The following is a 25,691-nucleotide window of genomic DNA, read 5'->3' as shown; positions in this document are numbered from 1 at the left end:
GCTCGCTGGTTCAAGGAAAAGCCTGGGAACAAGCTGGGAATATACCCTAGATAACTTTTGTGAATTCCCTTTCCAAGATTCTTCAGTCTTTCTGCTACTACTTGCCACTCAGGACTTTTCCTTGCATAACGTCAAGACACCACCTAATCTACATCTATCAGGAATATCACTCTATCATGACCTTCCCCCTTGTTTTAAGCACATTCAGCAAGAATCTCTCTCTGCATGTAAAGTATTTTGTCTTCTCAGATTATTAGTCCATTGGGGCAGTGGGCAACCCATTTTATCTCTAAATTTCATGTGTTTCTAATGTCCAGAACAATGCCATATATGCAACACATGTTCAATAAACTATTTATTGAGGAAATACCATTCTACTCTTACAGGATCATATCTTTGTTCCATTATAGCTGGTTCTTCACGTGAGTCAGAGAAGACACAGGGAAACAACACTAAAGTAGTGTACTTTTATTAAAAGTTTGCTAAAATTAACTGATTTTGCAGCTAGCCATGGGGAACTAACAGTCTGCTTTAGATTGTGCTTTATCAGATTTAAATACAAACATGACAGTGAATTACTACTTCCATAGAATAATTTAGGAATTGTCTACTTGTGTAATAGTGTTACAAATATTGAGGATTTAAACATTTTGTCCAAATTTCTCCAAAATTTAATAGTTTTAGCCTGAATCCTCTGAGAAGCTTAAAAATGTAAACCAAATATCCAAGTACATCTAAGAGAAATTAGGTAAGGCTTGAGGAACCTCAAGACCCAAGTCTTGATTCTTTCTTTCTTTACATCTAAGTATAGTTGATTTACAGTGTTTCAGGTGTACAGCAAAGTGATTCAATATCATATATACATACATATATATATTCTTTTTCAGATTTGTTTCCATTATGGTTTATTATAGGATATTGAATACAGTTCCCTGTGCTATAGAGCAGGACCTTGTTGTTTATTTATTTTATATATAGTAGTGATATCCATTAATCCCAAGCTCCTAATTTATCTCTCCCCCACCCCCTTTCCCCTTTGGTAACCATAAATTTGTTTTCCAGGTGTGTGAGTCTGTCTCTGTTTTGTAAATAAGTTCATTTGTATCATATTTTAATTCCACATATGAGTGATATCATATGGTATTTGTCTTTCTTTGACCAAAAGTCTTGATTCTTAATCTGTGACTTCCTTCCTGTGTAACCCTTAATTGGTAAAACCATATTTCTTCAATTTTGCAAAAGTGATACTGTTTCTATTGCCAGCCGAGGAATTTTTTAAAATAATAAAACTTCAAAGGTAATACAGTCAGCCCCAAAACGGCTATGCTTTAGAATATTTTTGCTTATAGTATGTGTATGGAAAATATAGGAAAACTGAGCAAAATTGTTCTTATAAAAAAGAAAATTTGGGGGACTTCCCTGGTGGTCCAGTGGTTCAGACTCTGTGCTTCTAGCATAGATTTACATTAATGGGATATTAATACCACATTATCAATTTTTAAAATATTTTACTTTATTATTGATATATTTATCCCATTCTTTATTATGTGAGTATTTGATCTGGAATTCCTCAAATGGCCTCTTCCTGCAAGGTAATTCAAAATGCTGATCCACGTTGCACTGGTGATTGAGAGTAAGGTTAAGATACAGAAGACATTTCACGGCTCAGGTTGGAGATGTAACAGGAAACAGACTCGTGAGGTGTAAAGTTAGAAATCTGGAGAGATCTCAACTAAAAAAAAAAATCTGGTTTTCCATCTCATTTTGTGCTCAGACTTTTGAAATGTTTTAACTCAAGAAACCGAGAGATCTGAAAAAAAAAGGCACTGTGCTTTTATTTTTTTTCTAGTTCAATATACAACATTGATAACCATTCTCATTAAGCAGACCTTTGTAATTTTACTGGTTGACATGTGTGACACTAAGTTACATGATTTATAAGGCTTGCACTAAGTTACATGATTTATAAGGCTTGGCGAAGGAAGAAAGCATTCACGTGTATAGGAATAAAAGGGATGTGAATATTACAGAAACGGTAAATCAGTACACTAATGTACACGTTTAAGATATGAATCACGAATCTACTGCTGTGGCCAGAACAACCTATACATTGATTCTGAAAGACATTAAAAGTTGCCAGTAAAAGTGGAGAGGGTGTTACAGGGCCCCAGTACTTCCCCCATTTCTGAGAAAAACAGTGTCCCAGCACAAGCATGGTACATGGCAGTGCTCTGCAGCACCAAGCCAGGTAAGTGTACACAGTTTGCTGATATTTAGTTATACTTCCAGTTATAAGCGTAATTTCAGAATAAGGGAGTGGGTTGGTGACCTCTAGAAATCCAGAAAGTGCCTGATGTTGGGAAGTTCCTGCTATCAAAGTTAAAGTGACCCTTAAGTATCACAAATTAACATCATATGACAGCAGGGACTTTTAGAGGCAAGGCTGATGATCAACCAGGGGCTGAAATCCCCATATCAGACACCCAGAGGTAATTAAAAATATTAAGGTATCGCGGCAAGAACAATTTAAGGAAAAAGAAAAAAGATACTACGGCAAAGTAGACCACTAATCAATTTCATCGTAACTATAACTCAGCTTGATAATACTGTGCTAAAGGATCATACACCCGGAGGTTTATATTTAATAAGACCTATATTTAAGGATAATGGGTAAAATAGTGATCTTGAAGAACACAAATCAGGAATAATACAGTTTTGCTATAGTGTTACATAATGTGTTACATAAAATAGATTGCAGGGAGATCTATGCCACAACTGAAAACTAAATTCCAGGCACGATAAGGTGAGACATATTCTGGAATCTGCCCTATTCTTAGGTAACTGTTAGTTGGTTTTAGCTGTAGAGTTTCCTAAATTAGAACTATTTACAGGTGAAAATGATTTGGTGAAACATTTTTCACAGTGGCTGGAAAGCAGTACCAGAGATGACATAAATTGAAAATACAGGTAGTCAGGGACTTTGAATAAAAAAGGGAAAATTCATGAAAGTCACATGCGTCAAGAAAATAGGGAGGTAATGTTGAGGTAATCCCTATGCAACTATAAATTCAGACTCAAGAACTTTTCCTGGGTACAGCCAGTTAATTAGAAAGAGTCGAGTCTGGAAACATCCGGATAAGGACCTAGCTCTACAACCCACGCAGGTCTAACAGAATATAACACTATGGTACTTTTAAGGACGAAAGTGACTTGTAGGATTCACGTCTTGATGAACAATTCCTTTGGCTGTTCCATGTATTCTTCCAGATTAACCTCTCCTCTGTCCTCATCAATCCCAACATCTTCGAGGAATACATTCTTTTTGTGGCACCTAATGGAAGGAGGAGAGAGTGGAGGAGGCGAGCCTTTCTTTTTATGGCAGTTTTCTTACAAGTAAGTAGTGTTTCTTTTTAGGACATCATTGGGTGAAGGTCTTGGCGAGGACTTCTTCGTGCTGCTCTAGATGAACGCTGCCGATTCCTACAGCAGGTACCGGCAACGCGGGTCGGCTCACCAGACGGAGCTAGCGTTGGAGCAGAAAAGAAATACAATGACATTTGGACTAGACCAGAGCTCTGCTTAGCTCGTCCAGGGATGTGCATGTATTTCTCTGAAGTTGTTTAACTATAAATCACCTTTTTGAAAAATAATGTGTTACATAAAATAGATTGCAGGGAGATCTATGTCACAACTGAAAACTAAATTCCAGGCGTGATAAGGTGAGACATATTCTGGAATCTGTCCTATTCTTAGGTAACTGTTAGTTGGTTTTAGCTGTAGAGTTTCCTAAATTAGAACTATTTACAGGTGAAAATGATTTGAGTGCCTTAAACTGGTATCAAGTGACCTGAGTTTTAATCAAAGCAGAATAGAAAGATAAACAGAAGCACAACTGTTCTTCTCCTTGTTTTCCTCTTCCTAAAACATAACAAAGAATTTGGCCTCCGATGTCTACCAGCTTTGCAGGTGGGCCTGGAATAAGTGTTACTGTAAAACAAGCGAGCTCATCGCTCTCCTCTCCCGGGGCTTGGATACTGACCTTTGGGACAAGAATGCTGAGTAGGCTAATGGGAACGGTAGACGACAGGTAGGTGTTCTACCTTTTCGAGTATAATCATTGTTTTTGTTTTGTTTTTTAACATGATACTAGTAGCTACACATATACATCTTGCTAAACACTCAGAAGTTTAGTCTGAAAAAGGAGCCTAAAACTAGGTTTTATATTTTAGTTTATCTTTAGAAGCTTTGGACTGATAATAGGGGATAAACCTATTTGGTGGCACTCCAACAGGAGAAAAGGGACACACACAAAACACTGCAAAGGAGAAAGAGCTATCACCTTGCAGGCCAGTTGCTTTTCAAACCTTGGAGAAACAAAAAACCAAGGACCCATGTTCTGAGGCTCCTCCTGACTCCAAATAAAATCTATGAAAGAAGAAAGTTCATCTCAGTACCTCAAGTAAATATATACAACATACTACACACACAGACACACTATATGTGCATGTGTGTGCACACACATACACATACGCACACTATACATGTTATATATGTATATAGACACATATACACACATAGTTACATATATATACATACACACACACATACACATATATCCTCAAGTAAATATATTATTACCTTTCCAATATGGCACAGTGTTGTCTTTTTTTTTTTTGAGAATGCATAGTCATGTATCCATCACCACAATCATGATACAGAACAATTCTCTAAACCCCAAATATTCCCTCATCCTGACCCTTTGTGCTCAGCTCTTCCTCCCACCCCCAACCTCTGGCAACCACCGATCTTTCCTCTATCCCCGAAGTTTTGCCTTTTCCAGAGCATCAGGTAAGTGGAATCACACAGTATACAGCCTTTTGGTTTGGGCTTCTGTGAATTAGCAAAATCCGTTGGTCATTTTGCCGCTAGCAATAGTTCACTCTCTTTTACTCTTAAGGAGCATGATACTGTAGGGAAGCACAATGAGATTGTTTCTTCATTTACCAGTTGAAGGATGTTTTGGTTGCTTCCAGCTTGGGGCAATTATGAATACAGCCACTATAAATAATCACATATGGATTTTTCCTTTCTCTTGAGTAAATACCTAGGAGTGGGACTGCTGCGTGGTAAGGAAACTCTGTGTGTAACTGCATGAGAAACTGACAAAACTGTTTTCCAGAGTGGCTGTACGAGTTTGCATTCCCACCAGCAGTGAATGAAGGTCCCAGTTGCTCTGCATCCTGATCAGTCCTTGACTTTGTTTTGTTTTCATTTTAGCCATTCTAATAGGTATGTAGCCATATCTCATTTTGGCTTAATTTGCATTTCCCTATCACTAATCATGTTGATGATCTTTTCATATGGGTATTTGCCATCTGGTTCTTTGGTAAAATGACTGTTCAATTCTTTTGCACCTTTTGAAAAACTGGATTATACGTTTTCTCACTGTTGAGTTTTCAGAGCTCTTTCAACATTCTGGAGAGTCCTTTGTCAGATATGTTTTTACAAATATTTTCTCCCAGTTTGTGGCTTGTCTTTTTTATATTCTTTGCAGTGCAAAAGTTTTTCATTTTGGTAAAATCTACTTTTTCTTTTCTGGAACGTGCTTTTGGTGTTATGTCTAAGAACTTCTTGCCTAACCCAAGGTCAGGAAGATTTTCATCCACTTCCTTCTAGAAGTTTTATAGTTTTACATTGAGGTCTATGATCAACTTTGAGTTAATTTCTATATAAGGTGCACATAGATATCTAATCATTCCAGCCCCATCTGTTGAAAAGGCTTATCTTTTACAATTATACTGGATGTATCATAAACGATTGTATAGCACTGATTCCCTCCAAACTCAAGAAATTCGATGTCTTATATGAAAGCGGGGGAGAACGAAAGGGACACCCAAAGGGACACCAAAAAAGACATAGAGACATTGTCTTCAGTTGTATTACTTTCATATCTCCAGATTCCATGAGATTCAACTTTCTAATAACTCTCACTGCTCCCGTACCATCTTTTTATTTGAGATAGTTCAAATCGGTTTCAGGTAACTTAAAACCAAAAAAGTCTAATAAGAAGGACCCTTTACCTCTAACATGTTTGTATTTGCTCATCTCTTCCTGCAGCGAATCCAGTGGGAAAGGGCAGAGTTCTTCCATTCGGATGATAGCAAAGTCATGCTTCCTGGCCTCCAAAGATTCTCTTTGCTTCAGCAGGGCATAGAAATGTTTGCCACAGCAGAACACTAAACTCTTAACCCTGTTGGGTAGAAAAGGGACAGCGAGGCGGGGGAGAAATATCTTAAAGTAAGAACTGTAGCAGAAGAAAGGGGGAGACCACAGAGATTTCAATGCTTCACCACTGAAGCAGCAGGGGCGTTGTAGTGGGGTTCACTCATGCTGTGCCCTGGCCAACCTTCTTGAGCAACATATGCCTCCAAAATTCACTCTTTTGTGCATATTCTAACTCCTACCCCATGAACTTAAAGGACTTATATAAGGATAGAGAAGATTTGGGTCGCTTGGTTCACTTAACATGAACTAGTTTTCCCACTCACTACAAATCTACTGCAGAGTATGAAAACAGAGCTCCACGTCAGATTACTTTTTCGGATCCACAGATGAATCACCAATGACTGGTTTGAATGCTGTTCCTGGTGCCATTTCTTGAAGAGTTGACACAGCTGCCTAAGGAGGGGGAGGGGGAGAAAAAAGCCACAAATCTATCAACCAAGGGCAAGGACCTGAAGATGCTTTTATTTATCAGGGATCTTTCCCAAAATCTAGTATCAAAATTCTCTCCTGGGGCTATAAGTAAACATATGTACTATTAAACAAAATATCTTTCCCAAAAGTATCTGTTCTGTTACTTCAGAATAAAATATTTTTCTGAGGTTAAATAAGATCGCCTTTTGTTTGGTGCCACAATAAATTTTAACAGTCAAAATTTCAGTGTGGAGGACTTCCCTGGTGGCACAGTGGTTGAGAATCTGCCTGCCAGTGCAAGGGATACAGGTTCAAGCCCTAGTCCGTGAAGATCCCACATGCTGCGGAGCAACTAAGCCCGTGCACCACAACTACTGAGCCTGAGCTCTAGAGCCCAAGAGCCACAACTACTGAGCCCACGCGCCTAGAGCCTGTGCTCTGCAACAAGAGAAGCCACCGCAATGAGAAGCCCGTGCACCACAACGAAGACCCAACGCAGCCAAAAAAAAAAAATTGCAGTGTGATGACTCAACTTTATTATCAATAAAAACTACACCTTAACTTTTTGGAATTGGAATCAGAAACAACCTTTTATAGAATTTATATTGTGAACCGGAATAGCTGAGTTGGGCAATTATTTCTGTCTTTAGGATTTTGACTATAATTTATAAACGAAACAGAACAAGTAGGAACAACATATGACTATTTCCACGATGAAAAGAAATGTTATTACTGAGCCCAATTTAAAGAAATACTTGGGAATTCCCTGGCAGTCCAGTGGTGAGGACTCAGTGCTTTCACTGCCAAGGGCCCAGGTTCAATCCCCGGTCAGGGAACAAAGATCCTACAAGCTGCGTGGTGCGGCAAAAAAACACTTGTTGCAAAGAACTTAAAGTAGAAAACTGATGAAGCCAAGGTGAGGGATTTGATCCCTTTTGCTATCATCTAGTTAGTTTCCCTATAGTCTAGTCTCAAATGGGTATATGACATTTAGACTAGGCCATTGAGGGCAGCCATACTGATGCTGGGATATTGTATATAACCTAAAAAATTAATATTAGCTATTCAGCTATGCATATTAGTAAATAATGTGTGATAGAGGCAATCTTTCTCCCTTCTGAACAGAGCCTTTTGTCAGTCCCCACTTCCTACAGCAGGAATCAAAAGGTTCAGAGTTCAGAGTTCAGAGTTAGGTGGGAAACTGGGGTGGGATTTTGGTACCACTTGACAGACAAACTCCCTGTACCCCTGAGTCATGTTTGCTACATGGCAAGTCATCTCTGAGTGGGCCATGGATAGAGAAGGCTGGCTATTATATTCTGCTAGATCACTTGTACCAATAATCCAATTTTCAGGAAGAAATCAGAATTCAATACTGGTTGTACTGACTTTCCATTAACAAAAGGACGTACATGTTTAATGAAAATATTTGACTACTTAATAAGAGTAGTTCTTCACTTGAAAGTCTATAAGATAGCTGTTGATGTTTTTTAAGCTCCCCAAGGAAGGCTTCACTTATTTAATAAGTTGTATATTAGACTTGGGGAGAGGGGTGGAGCATTAGGGCCAGAAAATGAACTCATTTTCAGTTTCAAACAGCAAAAGAAATTCTCAACAAAACTTCTAATAGTTCACTCAATACCTAATAATATACATGCATTATATTTAATATCATTACACTCCTTTTAGTTATGATTGAGAGAGCAGGTGACAATGTTAGGGATACAATGAAAGTTGGGTTCAAGAATCCCAGATCAGGACTTCCCTGGTGTTCCAGTGGTTAAGACTCTGCCTTCCAATGCCGGGGGTGCAGGCTCGATCCCTGGTCAGGGAACTAGATCCCACATGCCGCTACTAAGACCCAGAGCAAAATTATAGTAACTTTACATTTTGACTTGGCTCCTTTCACATTGCTGTTTCAAAATATCGGTGTCAAGGCAGCCCCATCAGAAAGATGGTGTAAAGGGACTGAATTTGTTTGTCTTGAATGTCCCATGATGCTCATGAAACCATCTCAAAATTCATAAGGTTGTTCACAGAGAGAATAAGCAGACCAAACAAATGAACTTTCAGCCATTGGTGAAAGAACTTGAAGTGCATTTCCTCATTATTGACCCCTGAGGCTGGGGTGAGACAGGTGAGGGGCCTGGAGAGCAAAATTTAAGGGGGCGCTCACTCTGGGATCACTCAAGTACCCTTGACCGACTGTGAGAACAAGGGTCACCTTACTCCCCTCCAAATGCTAGAAGCGCCAAAAAAGGCAACCGGTGAAGGCAAATCACTGGCAGCTTCCCTCAACACTCCTCACTTCCAAATACACATTCTATAAGCTTTGTGAGAAGCACAAGATCATCTCAAACAGCCAAGTCCTAAACGACTTAGCTCACCTCAGCAGTGGCAACCAAATAAATGCAGAGGTTTTTTGAATGTTAATCCTAATTCAGACTCTCATACAAAACTGACAAAAATTATAGCAGGTGGGATAAATATATGCTTAGCAGTGTTTCTTATCTTGAACTCTGCCACTTGAAAACTAGCATATTTGTGTGATTTAAAAAAACATGTGCGCTTAACACTTAGTTCTGGTAAACCAAGAGAAAATATACTCTTGTAGAGCCAGGTAGTGATAAGCTATATTGTTACAATGTTTGAAATGGAGGCTACCGGTGATAAATCATTTAACAGAAAAAGTCTAAATAAAAGTCAATGACTAAAACCACTCATTTTCATCGAAGTACTTTCAATTCCCAACTTGCAACTATCAACATAGCAGCGCTGAGACCATTTGGACTTTGAAACTTTTCCTGAAAGATTATTTCTGCTCAGACTGGGATGCCAGGGTTATAATAATTGCTATGTCTGTCCTTCATGACAATGAAACTGAGAGCGACTTAGATTTCTAGTTATTCTTGAAAGGTTAAAAAAAGAGAAAAAGGGAGAGACAAAGCAGCATGGCCAACTAAAACCAAAGAGATGCTTCTGTCATTTGCATCTACAATCAGATACAGACAAGAGACGAAAATGCAGGGGAAAAAAAATGACAGGAGAAAAAAGACTAATAACCAGCTTTTTCTACTTACAGGGAGTCTGAGCAACATCTTCGGAGAAGCAAGGATGAGGGGCTTCCTGAAGTTCCGGACCATCTGTCTCCGTAGCAGGTGAAAGTACTGGGCGGGTGTGGAGGGGTGAGCCATGCACATGTTCACGGTATCCCCGTCCACGCCCTCCTCCACGCTGTCACACATCTGGGAGGGAAGTGAGAGGCAGGGCAGACAGTCGGGTCATCTCACTCCATCCTAAGGGCACAGGCTATCCTAAGGGGGACACGGGGCTCTCAATGAGCAGGAGAAGAGATGTGTCTCTTCATTATAGAAAAAGACCAGAAGGTAAATTTATGACCTGTGAAGAATTCACCAGAGGAGAAGCCTGATGGCTCCCCATTGGCCGAGTCTGTGTGTTTTAACGTGGTTCTTTCCAAACACAGCTGACTGCAGGAAGCATGTGGAGGTGGGGACTTCCCTGGTGGTCCAGCGGTTGGGACTTGGAGCTTTCACTGCCAAGGGCCCGAGTTCTATCCCTGGTCAGGGAACTAAGATCCCACAAGCCGTGTGGCATGACCAAAAAGAGCTAAAATTAAAAATTAAAAAAAAGAAGCATCTGGAGGAGACTTTTTGAAAAGTACAGATGCTGATGACTGTGGAGTGAAGATGTTGGAAGGATGCACTATCTGAATCTCACTCTCCTGATGGAGTAAATGTAAGTGTAGTTTGTCTTAGAGACAAGAATGAGAGCAGCTAATGAGGTTGAAAAATTGAGGGCAAGGAATGAAATCTCAGAAGATCCTGCTGGGACAGAAACTTGAGGCATGTCTCTTAACCCTGATCAAGAAGCAGTACAGAGGAAAGTAAGTGAGTTGACAAAATCCTGAGATTTTTACTGGGCTCCTCCAATTTGGTGACAGGGTGTGAGTGGCACCCTGGGTAAAAAAAGGCAAAATCTAGGGCTGAAGCCCCTGCAGAATTCAGTGGAGGCAGATGGGGCTGCCAGGCTTGCCGCTTCCAGGGCCAGGACATGCCAAGGAAAGAGAGGCCCACGGAAGTGATACACAGCCCTGACCAGGGAGTGGACCCTTGTATGGGCTTAGCTATTGAATCTCAGAAGGGACACCGGAATTTAGCAAGAAAAACCCTCTGTCCAGCAGAGCTATGTCCTCCCACGCCATGTCCTCAGGCTTCATGTACTGGAGACTATTCTCAACTGTTGTTCTAAGAAGGTAAATTGGTACCAAATGGGAAGGAAAATTAAGGGGAATTCACCCACACCCTCTCAGGGAAACTATATGGTTTTGAAGAATTGCCCTAAATAATCAAAGACAAGATGAAATAAAATGATATAGCAACAATGTAAATATTATACAGCCCCTTATAACTTTTTATAAGGGGGGGGACAAAAAGAAAGGAACATAGCAGGCAAAAGGCAGCCAATTTTAACAAAAGACATAAGTATTGGCAAGGATGTGGAGAAAAGGGAGCCCTTGTACCCTGTTGGTAGGAAAGTCAATTGGTATAGTCACTACGGAAAACAGCTTGGAGGCTCCTCAAAAAACTAATAACGGAATTACTGCATGATCCAGAAATCCCACTTCTGAGTATTTAACCAAAAGAACTGAAATCAGCGTCTCAAAGAGGTATTAGCACTCCCATGTTCATTGCAACACTACTCATGATAGCCAAGATGTGGAAACAACCTAAATGGTCATCTATGGATGAATGGATAAAGGAAATGTGCTATGTGGTATACAGGTATTTTTATCTATATATGTAATATTACTCAGCCTATTCAAGGAAGGAAATCCTGCACTTTGCAGTAACACAGATGAGCTCTGAGGACATTATGCTAAGTGACATACAGATACTGCACAATTCCAGTTATATGAGCAATCTAAAATAGTCAAACTCAGAGAAGCAGAAAGCAGAGCAGTGGTTGCCAGGGGCGGGGAAGGGGAAATGGAGAGTTGCTAGTCAAGGGGTATAAGGTTTCAGTTATGTAAGATGAATAAGTTCTAGAGATCTGCTGTACAACATAGTAGCTACAGTCAACAGTATTGCAATGCACACTTAACAATCTGTTAAGAGGGTAGGTCTCATGTTAAGTGTTCTTACCACAATTTTAAAAAACAACAGTGTTTTAAAGGGCAGATAGTTTTAAAGATAACACAGTAGAATTAGATAAGAAAGGTGAGTGCAATGCCAAGAAAACCAAGTGAGAACCAAACTCAACCATTACAAATCTAATAAATAAATAAGAAACATCAAGAAGCAGAACAGACAGGACGAAAAAGAAATGGCATGGGGCTTCCCTGGTGGCGCAGTGGTTGAGAGTCCGCCTGCCGATGCAGGGGACGTGGGTTCGTGCCCCAGTCTGGGGGGATCCCGCGTGCCACGGAGTGGCTGGGCCCGTGGGCTGTGGCCGCTGGGCCTGCGCGTCAGGAGCCTGTGCTCCGCGGCGGGGGAGGCCACGGCAGTGAGAGGCCCGCGTACCAGAAAAAAAAAAAAAGAGAGAAATGGCATGAACAAAGAGCTTGAGATAATCACAGTGAAAGAAGATGAAGTAAGCAAGTGCTTATATAAACAGCAAACACTCTTCACTTTACATATCGATATATTAATTCTTTTGCAGGGCTAAAAATAAAATTAGTAGTGTAAACAAAGAGCTTGAGGTAATCCCAGTGCAAGCACAGGAAACGATAATAATAAAAATAATAAACAGCAAACATATAAATGTCGATTACTGTTCTAAGCATTTACATATATTGACCCTTTATGCCTCACAGTAATCCTATGAAGTAGGTTTGAGAAAATTATTAACACGGACTTGGTAATTTTAATGCATATGTAGATGGTCCTTTCAAAACCCTGGCAACTTGGTTCCTTGAACTCCTGTCCTCCAATCACTCTGTCCTCCATCCTACCTCAACAACCCATTTCCATGGCTACATCCTGGTTTCAATGACAGGGATCTCTCCATAAGCTCTCCTTTATCCATTCCACTCTGACCACCACTTCCTACCTTTCTAGCTCAATTCCCTTTAACACTCTGACTCCATCAATCCTTCAGCCTCATCAATACCACCAACATATTGATCCTATCACCTTTTCACGGGCCTTCACCCTTCACATCTCCTCTCTCCTCCTTACTTAAGCTAAATTCCATAGTCAATCATTATAATCATTCTTTTGCATACACCCTTAACTCCCTTGACACTTTTTCACTCCAAACCACAAGCCGAGTTAATCTCAACTTTCCATCTGTCCCATTTCTGCACCTATGCAGGGAATGAAGCTGGAGAAAACACACAATCACACTGATGGATCTCACTTTAAAATCTTGACCAAGAATCTTAAGTGGGCCCTCAGTGCTCTTAGACTATTATCTTCTATTTCCCTAATTCACTCATTCTCCTCCTCTTCCAGATGACTATTTCACAGCTTTAACCCAGGATCTCCTCCTGCATCATCACTCTCGGCTAATGACCCAAGAGTATCTCCTCAGACCTTCACCACAACATCGACCATGTTCTATCATCTGCATCGTATTCTCTGCCTTCTGGTTATTACCATAGAGGAACCTGCCATGCTGCTGTCTAGAGCTGATCCAATCCCTTGTGCAGTGGACACCAGCCCATCCTGCTCTCTCAAGGCCATCACTCCAGTCATTCTACTCTCTCTCCTACATCAATATTTTCTTCTCTACTGGATCATTCCTATCAGCATACAAACATGCTGTTATTTCTCCTATCTTTAAAACAAAAGCAAGGGCTTCCCTGGTGGCCCAGTGGTTGAGAGTCCACCTGCCGATGCAGGGGACACGGGTTTGTGCCCCGGTCCGGGAGGATCCCACGTACCGCAGAGTGGCTGGGCCCGAGAGCCATGGCCGCTGAGCCTGCGCATCCAGAGCCTGTGCTCCACAACGGGAGAGGCCACAACAGTGAGTGACCTGCGTACCGCAAAAAAAAAAAAAAAAAAAAAAAGCAAAAAGAACCTCTCTTGGTGCAAATTTCCCCCTTCCTTGTTCTATTTGCAGCAAAACTTTTCAAAAGAGTTAAACTTTCCTCCTTCCATATACTCCTAATACCACTCCACCTAAACAAACTGCAGTTACCAACCACCAAATGAACCCTTTATTGCTAAATCCAACGGCTAATTCTCAGTCCTATCCTGACTGGCCTTGATACGTCCTCCTTCTTAACACATATCCTTCACTTGCTTTCTAGGACCTTCCTCCAGCCTCACTGGTTGCTCCTTCTCAGCCTCCTGTGTTCTCCTTCCCTGCAGCCTCTAACTGCTGGTCTATCCCAGGGCTCAGTTTGGGGGCAACTGCTCTTCTCTAACTGTACTCATTCTTTTGATAATTTCTTCCAGTCTCATGACTTTAAATATCATCTGGAAACTGATGACTCCCAAACTGTATCTCTTGCATGCTCATTCATATATTTCTTTGAAAAACTGTAGTTTTGTATTTCACAGCTAGTTCTTTAATTTACCTCCAATTTATTTCTGTAATCTAATTTTTATGAAATGATTTCTCTGTCATTATCTACCAACCAACCAGTTATATCCATTTATCTAGCTACTGTTCTATCTACCTATCTACTAATCTATCACCTTTCTATATATTTTATCTGCCTGTATGCTAAGATAATTAATGATATTCATGTACTTAGGGTGATGTGTACTGATGTCTCCATTTACTTTCAAATGCATCCAAAAATTATATGGATTTATGGATAGAGGGATGGCAGATGAATAGATACATGATAAAACAAATATAATAAAATATTAACGGTAGAATGTAGCAAGTGGGCATATGAATACTCTCTGTAAAGTTTTTTCAACTTTTCTGTATGTTCGAAATTTTTCATAATAAAATATTAGAAATATGCGTAAAGAGGCATTGGTAATGATTCTTACCAAAAGATAACAATGGTAATTTCTCGGTTGTTGTTTAACATTTTTTAATGGTCACGAATCATTTTATAAAAATACTATCACTACTTAGATCTGGGGTTGGTCACTGTATCTCTGTTTATAAAAAGCCCCTAGATGACTCCGATGATCAGCTTGACTCAGAAACTACTGATATTTGCCGCATAAGAAGCACTTTCAGGGACTTCCCTGAGTGGCCCAGTGGGTAAGACTCCACACTTCCAATTCAGGGGGCCCAGGTTCCATCCCTCGTCAGGGAACTAGATCCCGCACGCATGCCGCAACCGAGCCCACGTGCCGCAACTAAAGATCCCGCATGCTGCAACTAACTCCCGGCACAGCCTAAATAAATAAATACTAAAAAAAAAAAAGAAGAAGCACTTTCATTGCCGTAAAACCGTGATACTAACACGCTTGAGGCATCACGTTTCCAAGGAATATTGATTGACATTGCATTAAATCTGTTTCATTCAAATACTACAAGGTCTTATAGTCCAAGGTTCACATTAGGTATTTGCAGGAGGCAGTTCTATTTCAAAGCACCTAGAAAGCAGGGAAACATTTCGTGGAATCCAGAAGGCAGTGGACATACCTGCAAGAAACGCTCTATTCGACAAGATGAGTGCTCTGGTCCAGCCCCGTCATACCCGTGAGGAAGGAGGACCACGATGCCGCTCTGGAGGAGCCACTTGGCCTCACCTGCAAAGCAGCAGCGGGAGTAAGCACGCTACGACGCAGGTGCAGGACAGCCCGGGGCGACTGGGCGGTGAGACACATGTTAGTTTGTTGCTGGACCCCCAAAACCATTTTCATTGCACCATTCATCACTACAGCCAAGCACATTCCCCAGGAGACACAGGCCCTCCTGCTGACAGAGGACTTACGTGCTCTTCCTAGCAGCTTACTTAACTGCCTGATAGCTGCCATGCCCCAGTGGATGACAGAACAGGCTCCCAACTCTCGGAGTGGGGGGATGCCGTGGTACACAGGAGTCTCATAAGCAGTTATGGCCCCTTTTCTGTCATTTGTCCCCGTGAGGCTGGTGCCACACGTCCACTACACACCCATAGGCCAACACCAACCTCCAGAGATGAACGTGTCAAAGATGATCTGGGCACCGTTGAAGAAATCGCCAAACTGAGCCTCCCAGATGGGCAGTAGGTTAGGGCTTTCGATGCTCATCCCATACTCAAATCCCAAGACGGCCTCTTCCGACAGTGGGCTGTTGCTGACCTAGGGCAAAGGAGGAGAACAGAACCGTCGTGCAGGGAAGATGGGATGTGAATCAGTTAAAGTAAAGCATCATATTGGTACCAACTGCTCAAAAGGGAGGAGGGCCATGAGGGCAGCTGTGCTTTCGTTCATCCCCGCATCCCTTTGAGAGAGGACATCTCCTGCTCTCCATGAATGATGTGTATGGGAAAAGTTGGGGCAAACAGAGGAAGACATACAAAAGGTTGGAATATGGACATTAAAGATTTTCTTGAAGGAGAAGCAAAATTAACTTCTCAGATGCCCCACCTTTGAAGCTGAGAGTAAAATGGTGTCGTAAGAGCTTTTTAAAAAATGTCACAAAACAAAGTGGGGGGAGGGACTTCCCTGGTGGTCCAGTGGTTAAAAATCTGCCTTCCAATGCAGGGGACGTGGGTTCGATCCCTAGTCGGAGAACTAAGATCCCACATGCCATGGGGCAACTAAGCCCTCGTGCCGCAACTACTGAGCCTGCGCTCCAGGGCCCACGCTCCACAACTAGAGAGAAGTCCACGCGCTGTAACGAAGAGCCCATGTGCTGCAACTAAGACCTGACGCAGTCAAAAATAAATAAATAAATTTTTAAAAATCTAGAAAAATGGTATGGATGATCTTATTTGCAAAGTAGAAATAGAGACATAGACAGAGAGAACAAATGTACGGATACCCAGGGGGAAAGAGGTGGAGAGGGAGGAATTGGGAGACTGGGATTGACACATATACATTATTGATACTAGGTATAAAATAGACAACTAATGAGAACATACTGCATAGCACAGGGAACTCTACCTAATGCACTGTGGTAACCTAAATGGGAAGGAAGTCCCAAAGGGGGGAGATATCTGTATGTGTATGGCTGATTCATTTCTTGTGCAGTGGAGGCTAACACAACATTGTAAAGCAACCATACTCCGATAAAAATTAATTGAAAACAAACAAACAAACAAACAAAGGGGGGGAAAGTTACTTGAAAAAGGCCTACCTTTCGGAATCCATTATTCTAATATCCTGTTTGCATGATAAAGCAAAAGAATCATCACCACATGTTAAGATTTAAAAAGCAGAACATAAAATTACATCTCTGAAGAGGCTAAAGAGATGTGACAGTTCAAGGCAGCACAACTCTGAACTGGGTTTGTGGACCAGATGTCTTCATGTCTCAGTGTTAACTTCCTGACTTGGATGGTTGCATTGGGGTAATGTAGGAGAATGACCTAGTTTGTAGGAAATACACATGTAGGGCATCAGGCTGGCAACGTGATGTTTCTATCTGGATGGCTCAAATGTCTCAGAATGAGAAAAAGTTCCTTTTGCATTATACATCCAACTTTTTTGTAATTTTGTGTTTGTTTCAACATTTTTCTAAAAAAATTTTTTTAAGTTACTTTTTTTTTTTTTTTGGCCATGCTGTCAGGCATATGGGATCTTCCCCAACCAGGGATCAAACCCACGTCCCCTGCAGTGGCAGCGCGGAGTCCTAACCACTGGACCACCAGGGAAGTCCTTAAGTTACATATTTATAGAATAGTACTTGGCAGCAAAAAGGGATAAAATACTGACACATGCTACAACAACGATGGACCTTGAAAACACAATGCTAAGTGAAAGAAGCCAGCCATAAGAAGCCACATATTTATGAGTCTGTTTATATAAAAAGGCCAAAATAGATAAATCAATGTAAACAGAAAGTAGATTCGTGGTTTTCAGGTGCTGAGGGAAGGAAGCAATGGGGTGTGACTGCTAATAAGTATGGGTTTCTTTTAGGGGTGATGAAAATGTTCTAAAATTAGATAGTGGTGATGGCTGCACCACTGCATACACTGAAAACCACTTAACTGTACACATTGAAACATTGAATTCTATGAGTTTTATCTCAATAAAGCTTTTAATAAAAAAAACTCTGGAAAAAAATTTCATCTCTACTATGATTACAACCATAAAAATGCATGATTTATATGGATAAGCACTCAATGACAACAACAAAAAATGAAAACAGATAATGTATTAGTATGGAGGGATTATGCATGTTATCTGTCCTGATTTCTATTTGATTTCAATTATGATCTTTATAAGACATTAACTTGAAAAGAGCCACTGTATTTCTCAGATCCATGAGTCTGTGGTCAACGGGATTTGAACTGAGTGCTTTACTTGCACCTCTGCGTCTTCACCTCATTCCCCATCTCCCTTCCTACCCAAGGCTGACGCACCCACTCATATTCTAATCCATACCTTTTTTCTGCTTCTTCACTCGGCTCATCACCAAACTCCTTTTTTCTGAACCTCTCCTCACTGGCTTTCTCCTCTTGGCAAATGAACAATCAAAAGCTTAAAAATAAAACAAGAAAGGACTTCCCTGGGGGTCCAGTGGTTAAGACTCTGTGCTCCCAATGCAGGGGGCACGGGTTCGATCCCTGGTCTGGGAACTAAGATACCGCATGCCACGCAGTGTGGCCAAAAAAATAAAAACAAAAAACAAAGAATATTCCCCTGGCCAGTGCTCTCTAGCTCCTGCTTCCTGTAACAGTCAGGCTTCTAGAAAGAATTATCTAATCTAGTTGTCTCTACCTCCTGAACCCCTGTCTACCCTTCAACTAGTAAAATCTAGCTTCTGCTCTCCCCACTCCACAGAAATAGCTCTAGAGGAGGTCAACCTTGACCTTCCAGTTGCTAAATTGAATGGCCATGTTATTCTTCCTCTTTTCAGATTCCTCCCTCCTTAAGTTCAATGACACGGGGACTCTAAGCTCTCCTCCTGCCTTTCTGGATGTTCTTTTGGGAAAATGCTTCCTCTGCCAGCCCTTTAAAAGTTGTTTTTCCCAGGACCCTATCTGTTCTCATTCTGCTCTCTCAGAGAGATTCTCCCACCCCTGTGGTTTCAAACACTCCTGCACCCTGATGACTTCCAAATAGACATCCAAGACCAGATTCCTTCATTAACTCCAGACATACATATCTAATTACCTGAAATATCTATGTCAAAGTTTAACGCCCAAAAGTTAGTCCATCATCTTTCCTTAACACACCTGTTCCTCTCCCTTACTCTTTATTTGGGTAAATGCCATCATCTTATGCAAGCTGTCCTAGTCAGGCAGCTAGGAGGTAACCAGTACTGGTCTTCTTCACTCCCTACACCTACCACTGAGTCTGATAGCTGTTGTTTTCTGACTAGTTCTCAAATCTTGGCCCCATCTCCCCTCTGCACTGCTATTGCCCTAATTCACAGCTCCAGGATTTCCTGCCTAGATGACTGAGAAGGCTCCTTAGAAATTGTCCTAAGTCTCACCCTTCTTCAGCTCAGGCTTCCAAAGTATCATCAGGAGTGCTGTTTCTAACATGGAAATCTGATCGCCTGTTCAAAATTCCTCCATGGTTTCTCTTCTACGTAACACTCAAAGTCTCACAACGTGGGTAGTCCTGACTGGCCCGTCTCTTCCTTTACTTCTGTATCCACTTTGCAGCTTAAACTCCAGTCATATGAAGCTATAGGTAGTTCCCTGAGCATGAGGTCAGGGCCTCTTACTTCACAGCTTATGTATGCACTACTGTGTCCACCTAGAATGTTCTCCCTACATTTACTAGACCAGGCAGTTCCAAATGTCCCTCAAGTCCCAGCGCAAATCTGGCCTCCTCGCTAAAGCTCTTCCTTTTAATTCCCAAGTAACCTAGCTGCCCCTTCTCCTATGCATCTATTGTACTTCATATACTTGTATACCCTTATCTACATTAATTTGTTGAATCTATTAATGCTTTCATTTATTCCAAAAATTATTTAAGATGGCCTGTAAATATAGATAATACACAAAATGATAGTTTAAATGTAAGTGGACAGGAATGTCCCTGGTGGTTCCGTGGTTAGGACACCATGCTTCTTTTGCAGGGGGCATGGGTTCAATCCCTGGTCAGGGAACTAAGATCCCACATGCTGCGCTGTGCAGCCAAAAAAAAAAGTAGGTGGGCAGAAAGAAAATAAATAGATTGACACACCCAACAGCGTTGGGGAAAACATACAACCTGGTAACCTACTTTCTTGAGGCTGCCATGGCCTCTACCCCTTCCCAGAAGCCATTATTGATAAGAGGAGGTTGATCGGTTGCAGAATTTTCGATGTACACACAATAAAGACGAGCCACTGCTCAGGGAACTACAACTACTCTCAATACCAAGATCAAGCAGGAGTCCCCCCTAGGGTCTTCATATAAAGGACAAAGTGTTAGGTAATAAATGAAATCTTTGACAGTATCCCCATAACAGATGTGAGACGTTTACTTGGGGCTTTCTAAATAGCAATATTCAAAATTAACTGATACTATATATCAAATCACAAATCAATAAAAGACACTGGGTGGAGAAAATATGAAATGTTTCAGTATCTAGGTCACCAATCTGATACTGATCAAGGAGGGGATTTTAGACTAACTTAAAGAAAAGATGAGTTGCATGTCCTTTAAGTAATTGTCCTGGAAGCTTGCTTTTCACAAAGTGAATTTTTAAAAAAAATATTGAGTATTTGGCTTCCCTGGTGGCACAGCAGTTAAGAATCTGCCTGCCAATGCAGGGGACACAGATTCGAGCCCTGGTCCGGGAAGATCCCACATGCAGCGGAGCAACAAAGCCTGTGGGCCACAACTACTGAGCCTGCGCTCTAGAGCCTGTGAGCCACAACTACTGAGCCCATGTGCCACAACTACTGAAGCCTGCGCGCCTAGAGCCCGTGCTCCGCAACAAGAGAAGCCACCGCAAAGAGAAGCCCGCGTACCACAATGAAGAGTAGCCCCCACTCACCACAACTAGAGAAAGCCTGCACGCAGCAACAAAGACCCAACACAGCCAAAAATAAATAAATAAAATAATTTATTGAAAAAACAAATCGAGTATCAGTGAGCCCAATACTCTCAAATGGCTAGAGTAGGAAAAAAGATGACACACCACTAATTGTACCTTAAAGGATAATTTCATAAACTCCATGTGCCAGGCACTATGCTAGTTGTTGGAGAAACAAAAATGAAAAGACCCAGGCCCTGCTCTTGACTCTAATGAATCTAACTCAGCAATTGGCACAGAGAAATACATGGCAATGGATACATTCATCAAGCCCGCTAAACCCTAGGGAATAAAGTAACCTTAAGTCAGTGGGTTTTTTTTTTTAAGTTGGCAAGAAATGTTGGCTTATTATCCACATCTTCGACTCACTTTGATGAATTCAGCAACGAGCAGGTTATATAATCAATTTTGGATTCACAAAATGAACACCCATTTGACATTTACATGATTACAGATAAGTAGCCACAGTAAAACAGCTCTAGTCTACTCGCTAGTCTGTTACTTCCACTCCAAGTACATAGACGGCATTGTCTACCCAGTCGGCATCCCTTTATCTCAAAAAGGACTGAACCCAAAGTTTCCGACATCTGTTTCTAGTTGGTCTAAGAAGGCTGTAGCTATAATCACCAGCACCTGAGGTTTATACTAGATAATAAAACAGCCTACCTCTAGAAACCCCTTTTGATTAGGGTCCATATGGTTCAGGGGGATATAGGTGTCATCGGTCTTCTGGCAAACAACCATTGCGTGCCTCTGGCTAAAAGTTCCACGGCCAACATCTTGGCCACTCAGACGTACGTTAAAACCTTAAAGCAAGCAAGAAGGAAAAGAAAAAAATCCAGATTCCATGAATAACCTAAGTAATAATAAGGCCTGGTGACCCTGAATTCTTATATATCGGCTCATCCTGAGAACTGTCCTTAGGACAATAGATTATCCTTCTTAAAATACACCTGTCCTGGGCTTCCCTGGTGGCACAGTGGCTGAGAGTCCGCCTGCCGATGCAGGGGACGCGGGTTCATGCCCCGGTCCGGGAAGATCCCACATGCCGTGGAGCAGCTGGGCCTGTGAGCCATGGCCGCTGAGCCTGCGCGTCCGGAGCCTGTGCTCCACAATGGGAGAGGCCGCAACAGTGAGAGGCCCGTGTACCGCAGAAAAAAAACAAAACAAAACAAAAACCTGTCCTATATTCAACACTCCGTAGTCTAATTAAGAATGAAGAGTCATCATTCGTCCTACAATTTTTAAAAGAAAATGTCTTTCCAATACATCCAGCACTGAGTCCTTTGTTTCCATAGTCTGTTCGCTGATGAAGATTGTCAACATGACATACCAAGATTAAATAATGTTTTCAGGTAAGAAACGTTAACACGTTTGAGAACCTCTCTAGTCAATAAAAACAATACAAGGTAGTTGTAACTCAAAACTGCAGGCATCACATATAAGAAATGTTATATAAAGCACCCCGTACCCGCTGTGCAGCTACACAGAAATGTCTTACCTTCAGCAAGTAATGAGCCTAGGGCAAGAGCTTCTGCTGTGGCCCAGTCTAACTTTGTTCCATCCATCACTTTCTCCACTCTGGACTGTAAAATTGAATGGGGAAAAAAAAAAAAAAAAAAAAAAAATTGAATGGGAGGGGAAAAGAAAATTTTAAGAGTTCCCATCCTTTTTCACATTGAGTTCAAAAAATGTAAGGCAACAATGGTTAAGAATCAAAAACATAACATTAAATACGACAGATAGTGCAGAAGGAAACATCGGAGTATGACAGCAAGTACATGACATGAAAGCAGGCAAAACAAACCGGCACTCTGGTGAGCGGTTAACCGGGCAGATGGGTGGGAGGAGGAGACGTCAGGGAGGGGAGAGAGGAACGGTATTGGTAATATTCTATCAGGGAGGGGAGAGAGGAACGGTATTGGTAATATTCTATCAGGGAGGGGAGAGAGGAACGGTATTGGTAATATTCTATGTCTTCAGCCTGATGGTGAGTACACAGATTGTTTTAATAGTCTCTATACCTATAATAGAAACTTATAAACGAAGTTAGTGTTTTAAAAATAATCCAGAGTTCATTGTGTCTTCATCCAAGTTCAAGAATGATGAAGACCTATATCTCCTTGCTCTCCTCCTGCTTTTAGTGCTGCAAGTCCCATGTTCTAGGAAACCACAGGCAAACCATGACAGTTTGTCAATCCATCCTTAACATGAGACAACATGTAAAACCTCGACATGCTTAAGGGTGTAAATGGTTGCCTTTCGGGAGTATGTGTGCTGATTTTTATTTATTTTATTTAAGCCAAACCCCGACCACCTTCCTCAAAATGGAAGTGTCTTCTGCTCACTGCTCAGAAAAACCACAAAGGGCATTCCTGTACAGCTGTGTTTCTAATAATATGCATGCAGTACCTGTACATATAATGTATTAATGAATGACTGAAAGAATAAGTGGAGGAAAAATAGAAGTAGGTTAAAAAAAAAAAGAAAGAAAAAAAAAAGTAGACAAAATTTGAGTTAATTGACGAGCAGTACCAAAACACCGCTAGGAGTGGTTCACAATAAGTACTTGCCAAGTGCATTAGCCAAGCAACAAGACCAGACCAACAGCAATTCCTTGCTGTGAGAGATGGACAAACAATACCCAGAGATTCCCGGGCCCCCTACCTGCACGTGCATCTTCAGAAGGTGACTGTGCATTTGGAGCTCCTCCGGCACCTCCACAGACTTCCTGCCAATAAACCGCAGGAGGTCAAGGGGCACACCTGTGTTCCAGGTGGTGATGCAAGCTTCTGGCTGAACCAGGCCCTGCCAGTGGGCCTGCAGGTTCGTGGCAGGGGGGCTGTAGTGCGCCATGTTAGTTAAATGGCCATTTAACTTCGCGTAGTAGGAGGTTTTGATTTCCGACACCTCCTCCTGGGTCATGAGTCCATTGGCCACAAGGTACTCTGCATACGTGTCGGGGATGCTCTTCCGGGCTCTGTCCAAGGAAAAGGGAAACAAAAATCAATATGATTTGTAAAAATCAAAGAGACAGGGCTTCCCTGGTGGCGCAGTGGTTGGGAGTCTGCCTGCCGATGCAGGGGACACGGGTTCGTGGCCCGGTCTGGGAAGATCCCACATGCCGCGGAGCGGCTGGGCCCGTGAACCATGGCCGCTGAGCCTGTGCTCCGCAACAGGAGAGGCCACAACAGTGAGAGGGCAGCGTACCGCAAAAAAAAAAAAAAAAAAAAAAAAAATCAAAGAGACAGATACAGGAATTCCCTGGCGGTCCAGTGGTTAAGACTCCACACTTCCACTGCAGGGGGCACGGGTTCAATCCCTGGTCGGGGAGCTAAGATCTCACGCACCCTGTGGTGTAGCCAAAAAATAAAAGGTCCATTTTATGTCATGTGACTTTTACTCCAATAAATTTGTTTTTTAAAGGCAGTGGTGAGTATCCACCTCTTTCAGGCAAGCAAGTGAAAACAAATTTATCTTTTTTCTTTTTTTAAATTTATTTATTTATTTGTTTTTGGCTGTGTTGGGTCTTCATTGCTGCCTGTGGGCTTTCTCTAGTTGCAGTGAGCAGGGGCTACTCTTCGTTGCGGAGCGTGGGCTTCTCATCCTGGTGGCTTCTCTTGTTGCGGAGCACGGGCTCTAGGAGCATGGGCTTGAGTAGTTGTGGCACATGGGCTTCAGTAGTTGTGGCTCTAGAGCGCAGGCTCAGTAGTTGTGGCACACGGACTTAGTTGCTCCACTGCATGTGTGATCTTCCTGGACCAGGGCTCGAACCCGTGTCTCCTGCACTGGCACGTGGATTCTTAACCACTGCGCCACCAGGGAAGCCCACAAATTTACCTTTATAAGCTTTTGTCTACGGTCAGGCAGAAGTAATGAGTAGTAGAGTTTTCTTACAAACTGTTAATTCTGGACAGTTATTTACAAGGCTGACTTATATTGTCTACCTATTCTGCATCCCTTTATTTCAAAAAGGATTGAACCTATAAGTTGCCGACATCTGTTTCAGGTTGCTTGAAGAAGCCTGTAACTATTCAGCATCCGGGTTTTACAACAATAGAAATAACGATGATGCTACTCTGCATTCGCTTAATACGTTAAACTTGCAAGTCTGGTCACATTGATCATTATATTTAATCCTGAAAAAAGTGAGAGGTAGACAGGATATATTTTTAAAAGCAGGGTCCTGAGTCACATCAAGTCATTCAGGTGCTAAGTTCAAAGCTAAATGGAGAAACCAGATTTGTTCTTCCAAGGGCAGTCTGCTACCCACGACCAGAAAGGCCCATAAAATATCACCAAGTTTATTCCTCTGCTTTAATTTATGTCTATGAGGAAATAAAGCAGGAAAGAGGGATCTACTTTACTTCCTAGCATCTGAAAAGGAAATCCTGGTACTTCCCTGGTGGTCCAGTGGCTAAGACTCCGTGTTCCCAATGCAGGGGGCCCAGGTTCGATCCCTGGTCCAGGAACTAGATCCTGCGTGCCACAATCAAGACCCGGTGCAGCCAAATAAATAAATAGGAAATTCCGAAGGAACACACTCCTCCCCATCACGTGAACCTTCTGACTCGGCACTGTCCCACAGAAATGTAACGCAAACAATGTGTAATTTAAAATTTCCCTGTGGTCACATTAGAAAAGGTGCAAGAGGTGGAATTAATTTTAATCATATATTGATTTAACTCAATATACCCAAAATATTGTCCCTTCAATACCTAATCAATATAAAAATTATTATCAAGATCATTTACACTCTTTTTTTCACACTAAGTCTTTGAAATCTGGTGTATATCTTACACTCCCAGCACATCTCCTTCAGGAGTTGGCACATTTCAAGTGTCCAACAGCCATTTATGGCTCGAGGCTTCCACTTTGGACAGTGTAGTTCAGAACTTCGTTAAAATCCATCACGTAACCTCTTGCCAAGGCACA

At 41.7% G+C, this 25,691-nt stretch overlaps 1 protein-coding gene across 1 annotated transcript in view; it reads right to left on the bottom strand.

Annotated features, from left to right (window-relative positions):
* Positions 1-453: 453 nt before the first annotated feature.
* The window catches only part of DHTKD1 (dehydrogenase E1 and transketolase domain containing 1), a 54,200-nt gene continuing 28,962 nt past the window's right edge, over positions 454-25,691 (bottom strand). Inside the window, exons 8-17 of the mRNA XM_060006043.1 lie at positions 23,424-23,736; positions 22,258-22,342; positions 21,423-21,562; positions 15,764-15,914; positions 15,274-15,380; positions 9,777-9,941; positions 6,596-6,678; positions 6,081-6,250; positions 4,340-4,425; positions 454-3,523 (exon numbers count right to left, since the gene is read on the bottom strand). Of these exons, the coding sequence (XP_059862026.1) occupies positions 3,419-3,523; positions 4,340-4,425; positions 6,081-6,250; positions 6,596-6,678; positions 9,777-9,941; positions 15,274-15,380; positions 15,764-15,914; positions 21,423-21,562; positions 22,258-22,342; positions 23,424-23,736 (1,405 nt within the window). The 3' untranslated portion in view covers positions 454-3,418. The remainder of the gene's footprint in view (positions 3,524-4,339; positions 4,426-6,080; positions 6,251-6,595; positions 6,679-9,776; positions 9,942-15,273; positions 15,381-15,763; positions 15,915-21,422; positions 21,563-22,257; positions 22,343-23,423; positions 23,737-25,691) is intronic.

The sequence above is a fragment of the Delphinus delphis genome, chromosome 2 (assembly GCF_949987515.2).
Source record: "Delphinus delphis chromosome 2, mDelDel1.2, whole genome shotgun sequence".
Lineage (NCBI taxonomy): Eukaryota > Metazoa > Chordata > Mammalia > Artiodactyla > Delphinidae > Delphinus > Delphinus delphis.
The sequence above is the reverse complement of the archived record's forward strand: the minus strand, read 5'-3'. Positions and strand labels throughout refer to the sequence as shown.